We start from the raw sequence: 18,062 nt of genomic DNA, 5'->3' as shown, positions 1-18,062 counted from the left end.
ATTTGATTTATAATGCCGTTTAACTCCAGAGTTTCCCTATTTAGTTTTTGTCTGGATGACCCATTTTTGGTGACAGTGGGTATTGGAGTTGCCCACTATCACTGTATTGGACTCAATGTGTGATTTTTAAATCTAATAGAGTTTTTGTTTTGTTTTGTTTTTAATGAAGTTTGATGTCCCTGTATTTAGTGTGTATATGTTTAGACTTATAATATCTTCTTGATGGATTTTTCCTTTAATGAGTGTGGAGTAACCTCTATTTCTTCTGATTAGTTTTACTTTGAAGTCTCTTTTGTCAGATATTAGAATAGCTATACCTGCTTGTGTCTTAGTTCCATTTGATTGTAATAAATTTTTCCATCCTTTACCCTAAGGTGATGCTGATCATTAATAGTGAGGTATGTTTTCTTGGAGGCAACAAATCAATGAATCCTGTTTTCTAATCCAATCAGTTTGTGTTTTTTTTTTAATTGGGGAACTGAAACCATTAATATTGAGTTATTATTGACCAATTGTATTAGTTACTTTGCTGCTGCTGTGATAAAATATCATGACCAAAGCAACTTATAGAAAGAAGAGTTCATTTGGGCTTCTGGTTCCAGGGGTAAGGGACCAAAATGGAAGGGGAGGGACGGCTGCAGGAGGTGGCCAGCACAGAAAACTGAGCGATCACATCTTCAGGCAGGCACAGGAAGCAGAGAGCATCTGGAAATCTGGAAAGGCTTAAGAACTCTCAAAACCCACCCTCAGTGATGTGCTTCTTCCAGGATAGCCACACTTCCTAAAACTTCCAAAAACAGCACCATCAACTGGGGACAAAATATCAAAATACTTGGAGTCTGTGGGGAACATTCTCATTGAAACCACCACACCGATGTCTATCCATTCCTGTTATTTTGATGTTGTAGTGTTTTCTTCTTAGATATCTTTTAGTTAACTGCTCTGGAATTGCTTAGGTATTCTTTCTGCCTTATTGAGAGTGTTTAGTCTTCATGTATTCTCTGTAGAGCTGGACATAAATTGCTTAAATCTATTCTTATCATGGAAAGTTTTCTTCTTTGATTACAACTGATAATTTTGCTGGAGACAGTGCTTTGGGCTGGAATCTGTTCTTTCATGACTTGTAGGATGTTGGTCCAAGCCCTTCTGGCTTTCACAGTCTCTACTGAAAAGTCAGCCGTTATTCTGATGGGACTGGCTTTGTCTGAGTTGAACTTATACAGCTTTCACTATCTTTTCTTTCTTCTGCACATTTAGTGTTCTGATGTGTGGAGTTTCTTTTCTAGTGCTGTTGACTTGGTGTTCTGTGTGCATTTTGTACCTTATAGGTATCTCTAGATTTGGGAATCTCAGTGAACACCTGAGCCTTAGAAGAGACTGAATTTGTACTTTGAGCAGAATTGGGACTCTTAAAGACTATGGAGACTTCTGAAGTGGGACCGAAGGCATTTTTTTTCTGAGGCTATGAACCTTTGAGGACCAGACATGGAATATTATGAATTAAAGATGTTATGATCGGGTGTCAAGTTGATAAGGAGTGGTCTTGTGATGGTTAATCTTTATTATTACCCTGCTGGGATTTAGAATCACCTAAGAAACAAACCTCTGAGCATGTCTGTGAGGATGTTTCCAGAAGTGTTTAACTGAGGAGGTGAGACCCACCCTGCATGTGGTGGCACCACCCCACAGGCCGGGGTCTCAAATTGAATGAAAGGAGAAAGCTAGTAAGTAGGGCACCAATGTCTATCTCTCTCTGTTTCCTAACTGAAGATGCAAGTTGGTCAGCCATCTAACACTCCTGGTGTCATGACTTCCCTATGGCGATATTCTGTGTCCCTTCTTAAATCAGGAGCCTAAATAAACCCTTGCTTTATTAAATTGTTTTTGCCTGATGTTTGGTCACAACAATGAAGAAAATATTTAATACAGGTGGCTTTCGTGTTTCACCTACTGCTATGAGCAGGATATGCAAACATTTCTTGGAGACTGTGTTCATTCCATTTTAAGGTAGTACTCAGGAGTGGAAATACTGGATACTGTGGAAAGCTGTCTCCCAGAGCCACCACACCATTGTCACCAGCACATACAAGGATTTGTTGTTTGTTCTCTTTCACTCACATTTAAGGCTGAGTGTATCCACAAGTACCAGCATACACGTTTGTGTTTCATATATCAGTTGATGGACATTTGAGTTATGTCTGCCTTTTGGTAACAAATATTATCAATGCTGTGAACACTGGTGCACACATATCTAAATTTCTGCTTTACAGTTTAGACTTGTGTACACCAATGTTCGAAGTTCTGGTCATTTTGAACAGACATGGGTGTGAGAGTTTCCTTTCTCCATTCACTGTCCAGAAAGCCCCTGGAGCCTGTCACACAGAGCAGGTGAAACTGGGTTACAGTGCTCAGCTGACTGCAGCAGAGGGGTACCAAGGCGGCGAGGTCTGAGTGGTTGGTCCCAGATGCCCAGTGAGGGTAGCAAGGGGAGGAGGACCTGACAGGTGAACCCGAGGTGTCCGCCTGACCGCTCGCTGCAGGGGGTGGGGGTGAGGGAGGGGTGACCTCAGAGTCGGAGCTGCTCTGGCCGGCTTCTGGGGAGCTTCTCCCTCTGCTCCAAACACCTCACCAGGCTCAACCCCGGTGGTCCCCCAGCTCCGGAGCTCAACCCGGAGCTCATGGGTCCCCTGGGCAGAGACAGCGAGTGCCGGACGGGGACAGCGGAAACATGGGCATTGAGCTCTGGGCAGGGACCGCAGAGACAGGGATGGTGAGCGCGGGGCGGGGACCGCGGACTCAAAGGCAGACTCGGGAGAACTGGGAATCTGGGCGGGAACCTCAGGCGGAGGGCGGGGCCCGCGGAGCGGGCCTGCGGGTGACTTCAGCAGCTGCTCCTGGCATCCACTGCCGAGCCCGCGCAGCCGCCCTCCTAGCTGGGAAAGCCCCCTGAAGACAGACCGACACCTGTCCCTGCTGCTGGGCTCCGAGAGGAGCGGCTGGTCCCGCCCGGTCCACAGGTACGGAACCGTCTCTACAGTCCCGAGGCTGCCGAGAACCCCAGCGGGGAGCAGATGCTGAACCGAACCGGTTCGCCAGGTTAAAAGAGAAAGCTGGAGCCGGAGAGGAACTCCGGGGGCTGCAGCTCCAACAACCCAGAGGACAGTAGAGTTGAGGATCCAGTTCCAGGAAAGACCGCTGGACAAGTTCGCCTCTAACATTCACTCTAACTCTCCGGTAGACGATTTTGATATCCTTTCTTTAAATCCTGACCTAGAGCTGTGCTGTCAGCATGCTTGTAGGGGTGTCCCTCAGAAGTGACCTGCCAGGGCTCCCAGCAGAGTCCTCTGGCCTCTCCGCTCTGGGTTCTGCTTCTCACCTGAAGGGCAGAGCGCAGAGCTGAGTTGTACAACCTGGGCAAAAAGAAGGGCAAAACCCACCGAGGAGCTGTCAGAGGCAGCAGGGCAGAAGCTGAGCCTCCTGGGAGCAGAGAGATTTCAATCCTGGCACTTTACTACGGGGCAACAAGTTTCCAGAGGGTCTTGGGGTCATCTTCCTGTCTGCTTTTACAGGAAATAAAGCTTGGCCATCGCCTTCCATTCTGAGAGCTCTCTCTTACACCCAGTTCCCTGCAGTGATGCCTTCAGGCTCTGGGAGGACTGAAGGAAGAAGTCTGGGAGGGGACAGGAGACTTTGCTGCTGGCAGATCCTTTCTTCCTGCCCTGCTATGTGGGATGCTGGTCTCTGGTCAGGTCCCTGTCCTTGCTCCCCGCCCCCAACTTCCGTGTAGCTCGTTTAGAGACCTGAGTGCTGATCTAACGCCTGTGGTTCCAGGGTGTAATGGTGCTGCTCCAGGAGCTCTGCACTTTACAGACAATATTGATTTGCTTGGAGGATGTTGAAACCTTGCTTGTTTAAGCTATTAACCTGAAGAAACACCATCCTCCAAGGAATTTTTGCTCTCAGGTTCCCTTTCTAACCCACCAGGTTAGTGACATCTTATGATTTTGCTCCAGCAACCTCTGCCTAGGACAGACTTTGTTCAATACTATGGCAGGTTTATAGGATCACAGAAGACTTTGATATGTGAACAGGAAGCTTGGTGAGGAGAAGGGAAGATGGCTATTAGAGAGCTCCATGTTCAAGGCTCCATGTTCAGTATTCTGTGTAGAGAGCTCCATGTTCAAGACTCTGTGTTCAGTACTCTGTGTAGAGGGCTCCGTGTTCAGTACTCTGCATAGAGGGCTCCATGTTCAAGGCTCTGTGTTCAGTACTCTGTGTAGAGGGCTCCATATTAAGGGCTTTGTGAATTTGAAGGTGTGTTTTGCTGGACCTCATGATATCCAAGTCATTTCTTTCCAGATGTTGAAAAGGAGCTTCTGTTACTACAGAATGGGACTGTTCCACAAAGGCAAAGCTCAGGCTGTCAGACACAGACCATGGTATGGAGCAGGCCTTCTCTCTTTTCCACCTCCCACACTGCCAGATTTGGTCCTGAAGGAAGAGTGCAGCACTTCTGTCTCCGGTAGAGTGGGAGTAAATAGAGTGGGAGCCTGTCTCCACAGCCCCCCAGCCTTCCCCAGCTGAGTGAATTTGTGGTTTTCATTCTCTTGCTTTCTCTCACTGGTCCTTTTCTTTCACCCCATCACCTGTGTGCACTTTGAGCAGGTGGCTAATGGGTCTGTGTAAGTTTCAGGATGCTTTTAAACTCAGCCAGGTTTGCTCCAACATGTAACCAATTGTTTACATGTTTTTCAAAGGTTTAGAATGGAGCTCAGACACTGCACCCCATGAATGCTGGCAAGGAAGCTCTGACTATTTGAAAGAGAGCCAAGTGCCTGAAGAGCGGAGAGAGATCCGGGACAGTTCCCAGAAGTGTTGCTCATGCCCACCTAGATGGAGATCACTGTGGAGGCCATGGGAGAGAATGCCAACAACACACCCACCAACTTCCTGTCTGTACAGGACCCCCATGGAGCCCAAACTGCTTCCTTCCCATTCACCTTAAGCTATGGTGACTATGACATGCCCTTGGATGAAGAGGAGGATGTGACCAATTCTCGGACTTTCTTTGCTGCCAAGATAGTCATCGGCATGGCCTTGGTGGGCATCATGCTGGTGTGTGGCATTGGCAACTTCATCTTTATCACTGCCTTGGCTCGCTACAGAAAACTGCGCAACCTCACCAACCTGCTCATTGCCAACCTGGCCATCTCAGACTTCTTGGTGGCTATCGTGTGCTGTCCCTTTGAGATGGACTACTACGTGGTGCGCCAACTCTCCTGGGAGCATGGGCATGTTCTGTGTGCCTCTGTCAACTACCTGCGCACTGTCTCTCTCTACGTCTCCACCAACGCCCTGCTGGCCATTGCCATTGACAGGTGGGTGCCACAAAGGTAGTCAGAGAGGAAGAGTTGCTGGCTTTGACCCTTCCTTTCCTGCCGTTGCATGCTGGCAAGATGTCTGCATTCCCTGTAGATGTGACCCACGGGGACTGACTGAACATCCAATTTTAGTCAGGGGTGGAAGCAACTGAGGCTCATAGAGGTGGGCAGTAGGAAACTCTTTGATCTCTGTCTGTGGATGTGCTCCTAGATGTACCTGATCAAGGTTTAGATAGGTAGGAGGAAGTTTTGGATCTCTGTCTGTGGATGTGCTCCTAGATGTACCTGATCAAGGTTTAGATAGGTAGGAGGAAGTGTTGAAGGACAAGTTTAAGTTCTAGGGAGTTACTTTTTCTGTGAACTTGAAAATCTGGAGGGAATTTCCTGTCTTTCCAGGACTTCCTCTATGAAACTACGACTTCTGGCACTGATGTTTAAATAAGATTGAGGGAGTTGTTTTGGAAAAAAAGACAGGGGACTGAAAGAGAGCATGCGATTGCTTATTTTTGTCATTGTTGCGTTAATTCCAACTCACTGCCACCATAGCAGGCTACAGTACAAGCACCTTCTCTAATGATGGTAGATCAGTAAGAGCAACCTCTGTGTGCCTTTCTTGGTCTTAGATGTTCACTTGGAGTACACATGTGTTTCTAGTGAACCTTTGCAAGTTTCCTTGCTCACTTTTGACTCTAAGTATAAAGGATCTTGTTATGGTCTATGGGCAGCTACCCTGAGGTCAAATCAGGCTTCCATGTACCTTGATATGAGCAGCTTACCACCCTTTTTCATCCAGAGCCTGAAGTACAAGCTCTCCTTGTTCCACAGCCTCAGGGCTCTGGGATGTTTGACCTGGCCTCAAAGTTAAGGAAACAGATCATGTTTGCTGACAAGATAGCTGGGGGTAGGATAGCTTGGAAAAGGCCAACTCCCAAGAAAAGGGACACCAAGGAGCCTGGCTGTAACATCACTGAGGGACAGAGCCCCTGCCTCCTTTCCCCAGGGAAAGATGTCAGAGAGCGAGTAGCTCCCATGCCTTTGATCTGTCAATCATAGCAAGTGTGTTGAGGTCCTCCATACAAGCTACTGTCTGGCATTTGCCCACTTAGTCAAGGACTGTGAGTTAACCTAACAGAAGGTCATAGTTCATCCAAAGTATCTTTCTCCAAAGTGCCTTTCAGAGCTGCCCAGGAACAGGATCCCAGTGCTTTGTCTCTGACCTTCTCAGAATATGGAAACACTGTCTTGTCTCTTAGCACAGGAATAGGACAGAACATGTAGGGTCATTTCCTGAACTTTCACAATAATGAGGCAGCCATAATTATCCAGGGACTGCTCTTGGCTACCAGAAGTTTGATAGATGGAAGTTTTCTGTGAAGTGGAGTCCTGCTCCCTGTACCCTGCATGAGATCCATTCACCACCCAAGGGCCCTACAACTGTGTGAGGGCTTCCTGGAGGAAGGAGGCCAGGTAAACTGAGGTGTACTGAAATACTTTTAGCATAGGTGTTGCTCAAACTCAATACTAGACCTTATTTTCAAGCCCATATCGCACTTTCACGCCATCTTATCTGCTTTGAAGCACAGCGTACATCTGTCTTGCAGGTGAGTTTGCACAGCGCAAACTGGATGTACTAAGAAAGATCAACCAGGTCATGCTTTGCCCTGAATCAGGGTGAACTTCTGATTGGAAACTTGTGGCCAGCTGTGAGAGAAAAGCCCTGGCCGTTCTTTGTCCTAGATGACTAACTACCCAGCACAGGAAATTTTTATTTTTTAAATTGATATTTGTATTCTTCGTCTCAAATGATTTTCATTTTAATGTGTTGGTACCATCTAATTTGAATTTTGTGGTTTTTATCTTGTCTTGTATGCTGCTCAAAACAGTGTTTTTTCAGGTTTGATTTGGTTAGCTTTAAAGAGAACTACATTTTTACTTTGGTATAATAATTATACCAATGGTTGTAAAAATGACTATTTTGTTTAATGAAGCTTCTGAGAGGTAGTTAGTATGTGCTTGGATTTGAATTCATCAGTGCAGTCTGTTCACTCCTGGGCCTTCCCTGGCTATCTGATCTTTCTCTGCCTCAGTTTTCTCATCTGTTCAATGAAGACAGTAAGAAAACCTCAGGTACTGGGTTGCTTTGAAGATAAAATACAATCCTCTCCGGAATTGTGTAGGACAAGGTATTTTATTTTTCTTTTTTTTTCATCTTGCTATGAAACTCATGCTGGCCTTGAACTCTGGCTCCTCCTGCTTCTTGCATCTGAGTGCTTGGATTACAGGTGTGTGCTGTCACCTGCTAGAACAATATAAGACAGAGTAGGTGCAAAATAAGAAATGGCTACCATGGTTCTCAAATTCACCTTAGCAGGTCATAAGTAACAAAATCAAACAAGTTAGAGTGTTTTCAGTGGACTAACCTCTTTGCATATAAAAAAAGCTGTTTTTTTTATGATGTGTGACTCATAATATCAGTAAAAAATGAGTTATGGAGTTATAGCTTGTCAGAAGAAGCTATCTTCTACCAACTTGGATTTATGTGTTCTTGCTTCCATTGTCTTCCTAGGCATTGAGGCCATAAGGTCTCTTTTATACTGGCCACTTTCTCCCTCTAGAGCATTTGATCGGTTATCCTGGCCATTCATGCCCCTACCCCTTGTTAATTCAGCTGAAGAGTCCACTTGGTATTCTGCCTTCAGTGTCTGTCCATCTGCCAAGTCTACTCCTGTCAAGCCCATCCTAGCTCTTATTCACTCATGCATGCATGCGTCCTTAAGTAATGCATCTTTACGGAGTGACTATTAGGTGACAGGTGCTACTCCAAATGCTGGGGATATGGTGGTGAAGAAGATAAAGCATCTTGCCCTGGGGGATGCTTCATCTAAGGGATAGAGAGCGTTATCTGCCAGGCAGACAAATATGGTGACTGAGGAAGAGAGAAATATTCAAAACAAAAGCGAAGAAACACACCAGCAGAAACTTCAAGAATGATGACACAAGGGAGCTATTCTCACTAAGAGTCAGGAGAGGCGTCTCTGAGAAGATATTTGGATGACCTGGGAGTGATGGAAGGTTGGCCTAGTGAGGACTGAGGGAGAGTGTCCCAGACAAAGGGACTTGTAAGTGCAGAAGCCCAGAGGCAGGGACAGACCAAGCCTGGAGCCGAGGCTTTGTAACTTGAAGGAAGAAAACAAGGCTATAGCCTAAGACATTGTTGTTTGAGGACATCTCTGGACTTTTTCTTAAATGACTGATAAAACCTTCCAATTTTGCAAGCTGAGGCCTGAACTGGTGAAAAGCAACACAGCTAGTTGACCCACATCTTTCTGCAAAGTTCAGCTCAAACCCTCTTACTGTGCTTCCAGCCTTTTGTTGTCTAGCCCCAGACTACCTCCCAGCCTCAGGCTGGATAAACACATCTATGTCCTGTTTTCCAAAAAAGGTTGTGGTCTTTTTGAGGATGAAAATTGGGGCTGCTTTACATTTATGTTCACCCAGTGCCAGACAGTTGATGAGGGTAAAGTTTTATTAAAGTTTATTAAAACTAGATGCCCAGAATTCACAGGCAATAAAAGTAAAAGAAGTAAGACAAGATCGCTGCTCTCAGGGCAAAGAATCGACACTGGTGAAATGGTTAAAGAGAAGGGCACTTCTATATGATCGTCAACAGATAAAAATCAACAAAGAGGAGGAAAATTCCTCCAAGAGGCTAGAACAGTATTTGAAGAAGCCTAGAGGGCAGAACACCTGAGATGGCTGGACTGAGTCTTGGAAAGGCTTGTGAGGCAGGGGCAGAACCCTAAGGAAAGTAGCTATCAGAAAGGATGAAGTCATATTGCAGAAGATCTTACGACCCCACAGAGGGAGACAACCTGAAGAACAGGGAGTCAGAAAGATGATGTGAGAGCTCTGCCTGCAGACACTGCAGATCTGGGCATCCTCTCTGATATGGAGACAGCTGCACTGCCCTTGAGGTGTAACCCTCTGATCTGCAGCTCATGAAGCACTGGGGGGAATCTCCCTCTTTTGGCCTGAAATGTTGAGGTAATCACCCAGTGTGTGTTCACTGGGGTGGAGTCATGTCACCCAGGCTTTGGAAGCACAGATGCCCCTGGCGAGTTGGGGTTGCTTGTCCATCATACAACCAGCCTGGCAGCTGCTACAACCATCATTCTCATAGTAGACCTTGGCTAGAGCCAGACACAGAGTCCCAGACTCTGCCCAAGCACTTGACCCACTGTTATCACACAAATCACTACAAAGATGTTCTATGCCTGGTGGTCTTTATTCTCTGAGAGCTTTTGGCTTTGGATGGATCTGGATCGAAGCCATGGTAGCTATGGGCACACAGAACAAGCTCATGCTCATGAGGAGAGAAAAGCAGCTGTCAATTGTCTAACTGCTTCAGAGAACATCCATAGGTAGAAATCAGCTCTGTAATGGTGAGAAAGGAGAAGGGCTACTAGGGTTCTGTGAAAGTTGGGAAGAAGGGAATGTGCTTGTTCCTGCTGGAAAAGGAGACAGCAAATGGCATGTTGGAGAGAGCACTGCATTTGCAGAAAGATGGGGGTCAACTAGCTGTGTTGCTTTTGGCAGGTCATTTTACTTCTCCAAGCTTCCGTTTGCTTATCCATAAAATGGGCATCTTTGCTTTCTTACTTCATTGATAGGGTAGAGAGTACCTAATAAAAATATTAGTCTGGGCTGGGCGTGGTGGTGCACGCCTTTAATCCCAGCACTTGGGAGGCAGAGGCAGGCGGACCTCTGTGAGTTCAAGGCCAGCCTGGTCCACATAGTGAGTTCCATGACAGCTGGGGCTACAGGGAGACCCTGTCTCAAAAAGACCGAAAAAAAAATTGGTCTGTAGTTGTAAACTTCTCTACAAATATAAAAGGTATTGCTAATATTAGAGTCCCAGAGTTCATTGCTGCTGACAGAGCCAAGGCTGATGGAAATTCCTGGAATGGGTCTCTACAATTTGCCTGTGGTTAATGTATCAGGAAGACCTCGTGTTATTGACCATGGAGATGGAGTTGAGGTAATATCAGGGAGAGTCAGGATGAAGTAACCTTGATATGAAGAGTTGGACTCAATTAAACAGCAAATAGAAGAGGGCTTGCGATGCCTAGAACATTGCTATGTATACAGAATAACTCTTAAAAAGCACATTTTGAGATGTATGCTAATATCTTGTTGCTGTTTATATGAAGTAGTTCAATGGAGTCTTACAGCATAGAGGTGTTTTTCCATTTTATAGATGAGGAAATTAAACAAATAGGGCTAAGAAAACAACTCAAATTCACATAGCAAGTTTGTAACTAAACTGGAACTCAGTTCATGGTCTTCAGAGTTCTAGGTGAATGCTCTCCTGCTAATTCCCTGACACTGCAAGTTTGAAACTTCACAAAGACTTAGAATCTGATGATTGTGAAGAGAAGGAGAATGATACAGTGACATTTACTACAGAGAACAAATGTGAAGATGATATTTCCTTTGACAGGGTAAACAAGCGAACACTGTGGGATAAACAGCAGAGGGGCCAGTGAGAGTGAAAGCTCTACACTGTGTAATGTTCAAAGAATCAGCGCACACGGGGTGCACTAAAAAACATCAGGAACATCATGCGGGTAGGGGTGGGGGTGGACAGTGCTAATTGTCAACTTGACAGGATCTAGAATCACCCAAGAGATAAGGAAGCCTCCAGGCACATCTGCGAGGGATAATCTTGATTGGATGTATTGATGTGGGAAGAGTCATATTCACTGTGGGAGTGACCATTTCCTGGGCAAGGATCCTGGACTGCATAAAATGGTTAAATGGAGTTGAACACTAGTGTTTGTTGCTCTGTGTTTCCTGATAGTGGATATGATGTGATCAGCTGCTTCCAGCTTCTACTCCCTTGAATTTCCAATCATGATGGACTGTAACCTCAAACTATGAGCCAAATAAACCTTCCTTCCTTCCTTCCTTCCTTCCTTCCTTCCTTCCTTCCTTCCTTCCTTCCTCCCTCCCTCCCTTCCTTCCTTCCTTAAGTTGCTTTTGTCAGAATATTTTAATCATACCAACTGGAAAAGTAACTAAGACATGGTGTGTCATGTTGGGGGGTGATAATTGAACCTAGAGCCTTCTGCATGCTAAATAAGTGCTCTACCACTGAGGCATACCTCAGCCCACACTGTGGCTTTTATGAAGGGCCAGTACATGTGCATAGACAACACTGCACATATTCCTATTTCATTTTTCTGCACTAAGGAGTTGCTTGGAGTACCAGGGATGCATACTGGTAGCCGGGCCAACAGCCAGCTGGGGTGTTCAGAGGCCGGACATAACTCATTCTGCTTCTTCAGACACTTGGAAGGTGAAAGAAAGCGAGGGGGTGTTCTCGCTTTAATGATCCCTCCAAATTTACCCAGTGGGTATGATTGCTTGTGAAATATATTCAGAAAAAATATAAGAATGGACCTTTCTTCATATCAAAACCCCAAGAAATACGACCCCAAGGGATTGTTTTTAGAGGGAGTAGAACTGGTCTGGCTTTCCTTCAGGTCCCTATCACACTGTGTGGCCTCTGCCTAGGATCAGCTGTGGACACAGAACAGTGCTTGCTTCCAGTGTTGGTCAGTCCTTCCACTTTACCTCCTATCTTTTTTCTGCTGCTGCTTCCACCCCCTGCCAGCAATGGAAAGCCTTCCCGGAAGCCAGAACTCTTCACAAGCGTGTACTCTGGGAAGGGCGCCATCACAGCACACCTGTGACTCACAGTCCTGCAAAGTGTTCTCTGCTTCCTGGGCCACTGTGGTAACACAGTGTGGGTTCTTTAGGAATGAATCACAGCAGCATCTTTTACTGCCTGATACTTTGTGGTTTTAAAAATGAACATTTGTGTATACTCTAGTTGATTTTCACATGAACCCTGTGAGGTAGGGTTTAAATGTTTTCTATCAAGGGTCTTATGGCATATAACCTGGAGAAAATTGTTCATCTTTCACCAGCCTGCATCTCTCCAAGGGGAAATGAGGTAAATAACACACTCTTTCTCCACCTCTACATGCATAGCAATGCTTTCTAAAAAGTGGGATGCAGACAAGCTTTAAGGGATACTCTGGTTGGAAAGGACGACTTTTCCCTTCAATGCTTTGGGTGTCGGGATTACTTAACTTTGAACATTTGCAAGTATTAGGATAAATGAGTAGTGCCAACCCAGGGGCCAATGGAAGTATTACTAATACATTTAAAATTACTTTTGGCCATTTTTACAGCATATATCAGATTTAAAACTTATTCGGGAATAGTGCATACATTATCTCATTTAATCTTTAAACCAGCCAAATACTTAGGCACCTGAGGAAGCTAAGATTGGGAGAGGTTATACCCTGAACAGCTAGTTAGACATAGAGCTGACATTTACGACCAGAGCACTCACTCGCCCAGGCGTCTCCTTCGGGTAGCAGCTAGCATTGTTGTAACGTCTCCCAAATGAAATTCTCACCAGCGCTGGCTCCTTGTATGCCTGACTCCTTTTGTGTTCTTGCTCAGATACCTGGCCATCGTGCATCCTCTGAGGCCTCGGATGAAATGTCAAACAGCCGCAGGCCTGATCTTCTTGGTGTGGGCCGTGTCCATCCTCATCGCCATCCCTGCGGCCTACTTCACCACCGAGACGGTGCTGGTCGTCGTGGACAGCCAGGAGAAGATATTCTGTGGCCAGATCTGGCCTGTGGACCAGCAGCTCTACTACAAGTCCTACTTCCTCTTGGTCTTCGGCCTTGAGTTCGTGGGCCCGGTGGTCGCCATGACCCTGTGCTACGCCAGGGTGTCCCGGGAGCTCTGGTTCAAGGCTGTGCCCGGCTTCCAGACAGACCAGATCCGCCGGAGGCTGCGCTGCCGCCGCAGGACAGTGCTGGGACTGCTGTGTGTGCTCTCGGCCTACGTGCTGTGCTGGGCGCCCTTCTACGGCTTCACTATCGTGCGCGACTTCTTCCCCTCCGTGTTCGTGAAGGAGAAGCACTACCTCACCGCCTTCTACGTGGTGGAGTGCATCGCCATGAGCAACAGCATGATCAACACGCTGTGCTTTGTAAGCGTTAGGAACAACACCGGCAAGTACCTCAAGAGAATCCTGCGGCGGCACTGGAGGACCTCGCCAAGTGGGAGCAAGGCCAGTGCTGACCTCGACCTTAGGACCACGGGGATGCCTGCCACTGAGGAGGTGGACTGCATCAGGCTGAAATGAGTAAACAGGACACACATGAACAGTGAACTTGGTTTTCTGCAGAGGGGAGGGGGAAGAGACAACCACTGGGGCACTGAGAAGCACTGAGGCCTGGGATTTCTGAAATAAATGCTAGAGATGCTGCTGTCATTAGTGATCAACAATCATGACTAAACACCTGATTTTCACCAAGAGCAGACACAAGTCAAAAACTGATTAGTTGACAGCATTTAGTTGACAAAATGAAATACGGATTACAGCAAAGAAATGTGGTGCTGCGGTATGGAGAGTGGAAGCAGGGCATCCAGAAAGAAGCTAGACAAGGCACCTAGGACTCTTCTGCCTGTGCTTCAGTGTGGGTGCCTAAGCCCTTCTAGATGCTCCCCCCACACAGGGCTGGCTCATCTCTAACAGTACTTTTACATTTCAGATCACTTCTGACATTAACAAGCCTGGAGCAAGAACACAGAAGAGGTTCCCAGCTATGAAACCCTTCTTCTCATCCCAGGATCTGATTCCCACTGGGAGGAGCCTCACATGCCTGCATATGGACACCCCAGGATCCATGGCCAGATTCTGACCGTCCCACACTAACCTATGGCCATCTCTTAAGCCTATGTCTCTGAACATAGATAGTGGTGCTTCTCTGGAAGATGGACTTGGGGGAGAAGCTGCATGGACCCTGGATGCCATTTGAATAGAGAATTTGGTGGTTCTGAATTCTATAGACAAGTCTGGAGAGGAGAAGCCTGGAGAAGTCCCCTTGGCTTCATGGTCTATTCACTCTAGGGGAAAAGGAGGAGAGGGAGAGGGAAGGTCAGACAGGACTTTTAAAAGCATGTGGGCAAGGTAGAGGTGCAAGTTCAAGGATGCTGCTGTTCCACTGCTCAGTAAATCTGGACCGAACCAGCAAGGCTTCCCTTCAAGCTCTTTTCTTCCTTCTCATGTCTTCATGCTTGTGGAGCATGGAACCCTTGAAAGTAGACACAACACCTCAGTTTTTCATTCCCACTAACTCTCAGAAATGAGGAGTTTCTTTCCCAATCAGACTGATTTATAAGGTGCCCTCTCTGGTATAGTCGGGGGAAAGATCCTGGCCATAATGTCTGAACCTTTCCCTAGTCATGATTCTAGGGATAAATATTTGCTTCTCTTTTTAAATGAAGGTGAGCTTGGGGAATGTACCAGCATATCTCTACTCCCCAGTATGAATAAAATCAGGCAGGTCAATGATAGAGGCTGGACACTTATGAAGAAGAGGTTGATCCAAGTTCCAGTGACACCACACACTTCACTAAAGACTAATCTCACTTGCCAACTTGTCTCTTGTTTAGTGTTTGGAATTTTGAACTAAGATCTGAGCTTCAGCTCTGGCTGTGTCATCTGTATTGCTCTGGATACGACTTTATGAGAACAAAAGTAATGTTTGTGAAGCCTTGTTGGAATGGTTGTAGGATCAACCAAATAATATGTGGAAGATGTGCTTTCAACCATATGAATAGCAAACAGCCATCACCAACAATGGCATAAAGGACTAATAAATGTGGTATTCCTGGACAGAGAAAAACTTGTATTTTGCTTATGTACCTGTCAAATTCACCATCTTCCCCTCGCAGTGTTCTTTACGTGAATTATTTTCCTGTTCTTCTTGGTGTTGCATCATGCATTGTGTTCCTAAGAGCAGGTCAGTACAAACAAGGCCATGCACTTTCACAGCAGCTTCATAAAGGAAGTGGAAATGATCTCCAGTCAGAGGATGGACACAGGGTTCTGGACTCCACAGAATCAAAGCATCCCCACTGTCAAGTAACCATCTTCCCACGCGTGTGCCCAGGCAGCATGACTCTGGGCTATGGAATAGTGACTCCCAGTCTGCTCCCAATCTTTTACTCTCCCGAGTATACAGAAATGCAGAGTGGACCTGTCTCTTTCTTCACATTTAATTCCAGAACAGGACATTTATAAGGCTGAGCGATGTTTCCAAATTTTGGGAGCAAAGTTTATTTTTATGCTCTCTTTATTCCCTTGGAAATACATTTCAAAGACCTATTTATTTATTTGAATTCATCACTCAACAGACTTATCTTACTTCTGAATTCTTTCAGAGAATAAAATTTATTAAATATTAGCTTAAACCAAACACACATAGAAAAAAAGCCCTCTTTTCTCATTAAATCATACACTGAATTCTAAAATGAGTTAGTTTGAGGATTTAGAAATACTAAGATGATAAAATTTGTTGGCATTATACTCACTGTCTCTACTATTAAGGTTAAACAGAAGTTCACTATATTAAATTTTATGTACATGACATAAAGAGCTGAACTCTTCTGATTTTCAGACTATAATGTATCAATTTTTACTCATTTAACTATCTGTAATACTTCTAGATAGGTGTGTCCACTTGTGATTTTATAGTGAATGGTTGTGTTGTTATCAAATGAAATGACAATGTTCACACATTGACCATATTGCCCCTATGGTTTTTGTCTCCCTCCCCATGCATGCTTTCCCAAGCTATAGTATGGTGGTCCTTCGAACATGGTAGATTCTACGATCATAGAAATTATGAGCACAGTGCTGCCTTATGTTGTTCTTGCCAAAAATATTCCCATCTCCATCCTGAAGAGATGTAGCTGATTTATGTACCCTCTTCCTTTAAATCTGAACTTATAAAGCCAAGAATACTTTTAGCATCTAAGTACGGAGATTTGATACCTGAGGACCCATTTATGTTAGCTGCATGCTCTATGAATAAGCCCATGAGCAGGCTTGGTGTATGCACAGCCATAGTCAAAGAAAGAACTGAAGACATGCCAGCATACAGAGCCCTTGAGATAACTGCCCAATTCATGGACTTCTCAAAAACAAAGCAAAGCAAAACAACCTGGTGCTGGTAAACCCCCAAAAGGTGACACTCACGACAGGTAATTTTTTGTGTTCTCTAAATATCATCACTATGGTAAGAGATAGTCATATCTCCTATGCAGAAGAATAAAGATTTTGTAAAACTTCGTAATTTTATAAAATCATACCATTTCCATAACTAAAAGAAAACAGATTTACAGTTAAAGCTTTTATATATTTTGCCTACTGAGAATATATCTTAAAAAACAATTTCTTAAATCAAACACAGTAAAAAAAAAAAAAAGACAATGTGATGGTCACCAATGTACACTCTGAGGCGTGAAACAAGTTCCATGCTCTCAGAGAATGACTACAGTTCTCCTTCCTGTAGTGTGAGAATATCAAATTCCAATGAGGGATTTTATAGTTGATGAAACTTAAGTGCAGCATGGGAGAGAAAGTATTCAAGGTCATACAGTTGGCCACTGTGAGTGGCAGTTAGACCCCAAGGCTGTGATATTCCAGGGTTCTGTCACAGAATTCCTTAGTTCAGGTTACACAATACCTTAGGGAGGATCCTTTCCAAGAATCCTTGAGATGCCTGTTCAACTCATCTGGCCTTCTCTGGAGACCCTTAAGGAGTTTAGCACAGACATTCCTGGCTCCTTTGCAAGCCAAGTTTAGATCATTCTACCCCTAGGACCTCAAAGCACAGCCATAGAGCTGTGCACTTTTGGGGAAGCACTGCTTTGAGCTATTCAAAGTCCTCTGTCTTTACCTTGCCTAGCAGGAGGTATTTAGGAATCCAAAAGAAAGAAACTAGGCTGTCCTTACCTAAGATGCAGAGGAAAGAAACCATGAGTCCATGCTTGCCTGAATGTTCACACTGGCAAGTCATCCTGTGTGCCAGTTTAGAGGCTCCACAGCTAGTATGGATATAAGTGCCAGCACGTATCCTTACTTGGGGAGGATAAAGTATGATGAAGAAGATGTATGAATGAGGTGGAGCTTGACAAGTGAGGTATAAAGAAGCAAAGAAAACATTTGTCCTAGGAAGAGAAATATGTATCTGTGCCTGATAAGCAAAGTTTTCCCCCATAATGTTGAAACCCTGAGAAAGAAATGAAAAATACATAAATCCAGTTAAGGGCTATCAAACTTATCTTTTCCTTGATGTATCACTTTTAAAGGATGGACTGAGACCCACTTTTCATAATATGTGTATGAGAGTATGTTCTTTTAGTTTGAGTGATGATCAGTTTTGATTATGAACTTGATTGTGTTCGTAAACACCTAGAAGACACACTTTTGGGTGTGTCTGTGAAGGCTTTCTCTGAAAGGATTGATTGAGGAGGGAAGACCTGCCATTAATGTGGGTACACTATTTCATGGGCTGGGGGCCTGAACTAAATAAAAACATAAAAAGCAGGACTGAAGGATGGCTCAGTGGTTAAGAGCACTGACTGCTCTTACAGAAGACTCGAGTTTGATTCCCAGCACTCACATGGCAGCTAACATCTGTCTGTTGTTCCAGTTCCAGGGGATCCAGTGCCCTCTTCTGATCTCCATGGGCATTTCATGACACAGGTGCACTTATACACATGCAGGCAATATACTCATAC

General features: G+C 45.1%; 1 protein-coding gene across 3 annotated transcripts; it reads left to right on the top strand.

Annotated features, from left to right (window-relative positions):
• The first annotated feature begins 2,886 nt into the window (after positions 1 to 2,886).
• On the top strand, positions 2,887 to 15,852 carry Prokr1 (prokineticin receptor 1). 3 transcript variants are annotated; one of them, XM_029553530.1, is made up of 4 exons: positions 2,887 to 3,234; positions 4,360 to 4,522; positions 4,758 to 5,378; positions 12,918 to 15,852. In XM_029553530.1, the coding sequence occupies exons 3-4, from the start codon at positions 4,894 to 4,896 to the stop codon at positions 13,612 to 13,614; spliced, it is 1,182 nt and encodes a 393-aa protein (XP_029409390.1). In that variant the 5' UTR covers positions 2,887 to 3,234; positions 4,360 to 4,522; positions 4,758 to 4,893; the 3' UTR covers positions 13,615 to 15,852. The 3 variants fall into 3 exon arrangements, with proteins under 3 accessions (XP_029409390.1, XP_008846285.1, XP_029409391.1); XM_008848063.2 differs by lacking the exon at positions 4,360 to 4,522; XM_029553531.1 differs by lacking the exon at positions 4,360 to 4,522 and having other exon boundaries at positions 2,902 to 3,017.
• The last annotated feature ends 2,210 nt before the right edge of the window (positions 15,853 to 18,062 follow it).

Source organism: Nannospalax galili, unplaced genomic scaffold (assembly GCF_000622305.1).
Source record: "Nannospalax galili isolate Female #2095 unplaced genomic scaffold, S.galili_v1.0 scaffold204, whole genome shotgun sequence".
In the NCBI taxonomy this organism is placed as follows: domain Eukaryota; kingdom Metazoa; phylum Chordata; class Mammalia; order Rodentia; family Spalacidae; genus Nannospalax; species Nannospalax galili.
This window is presented reverse-complemented; position numbering and strand designations above follow the sequence as displayed.

What these genes read in the sequence shown, in the direction of transcription:
- Prokr1 (XM_008848063.2), top strand. Translation starts at nt 4,894, where the DNA reads ATGGAGATCACTGTGGAGGCCATGGGAGAGAATGCCAACAACACACCC. An exon ending in CTGGCCATTGCCATTGACAG is followed by an intron (nt 5,379 to 12,917) that starts GTGGGTGCCACA and finishes GTTCTTGCTCAG; the next exon opens with ATACCTGGCCATCGTGCATC.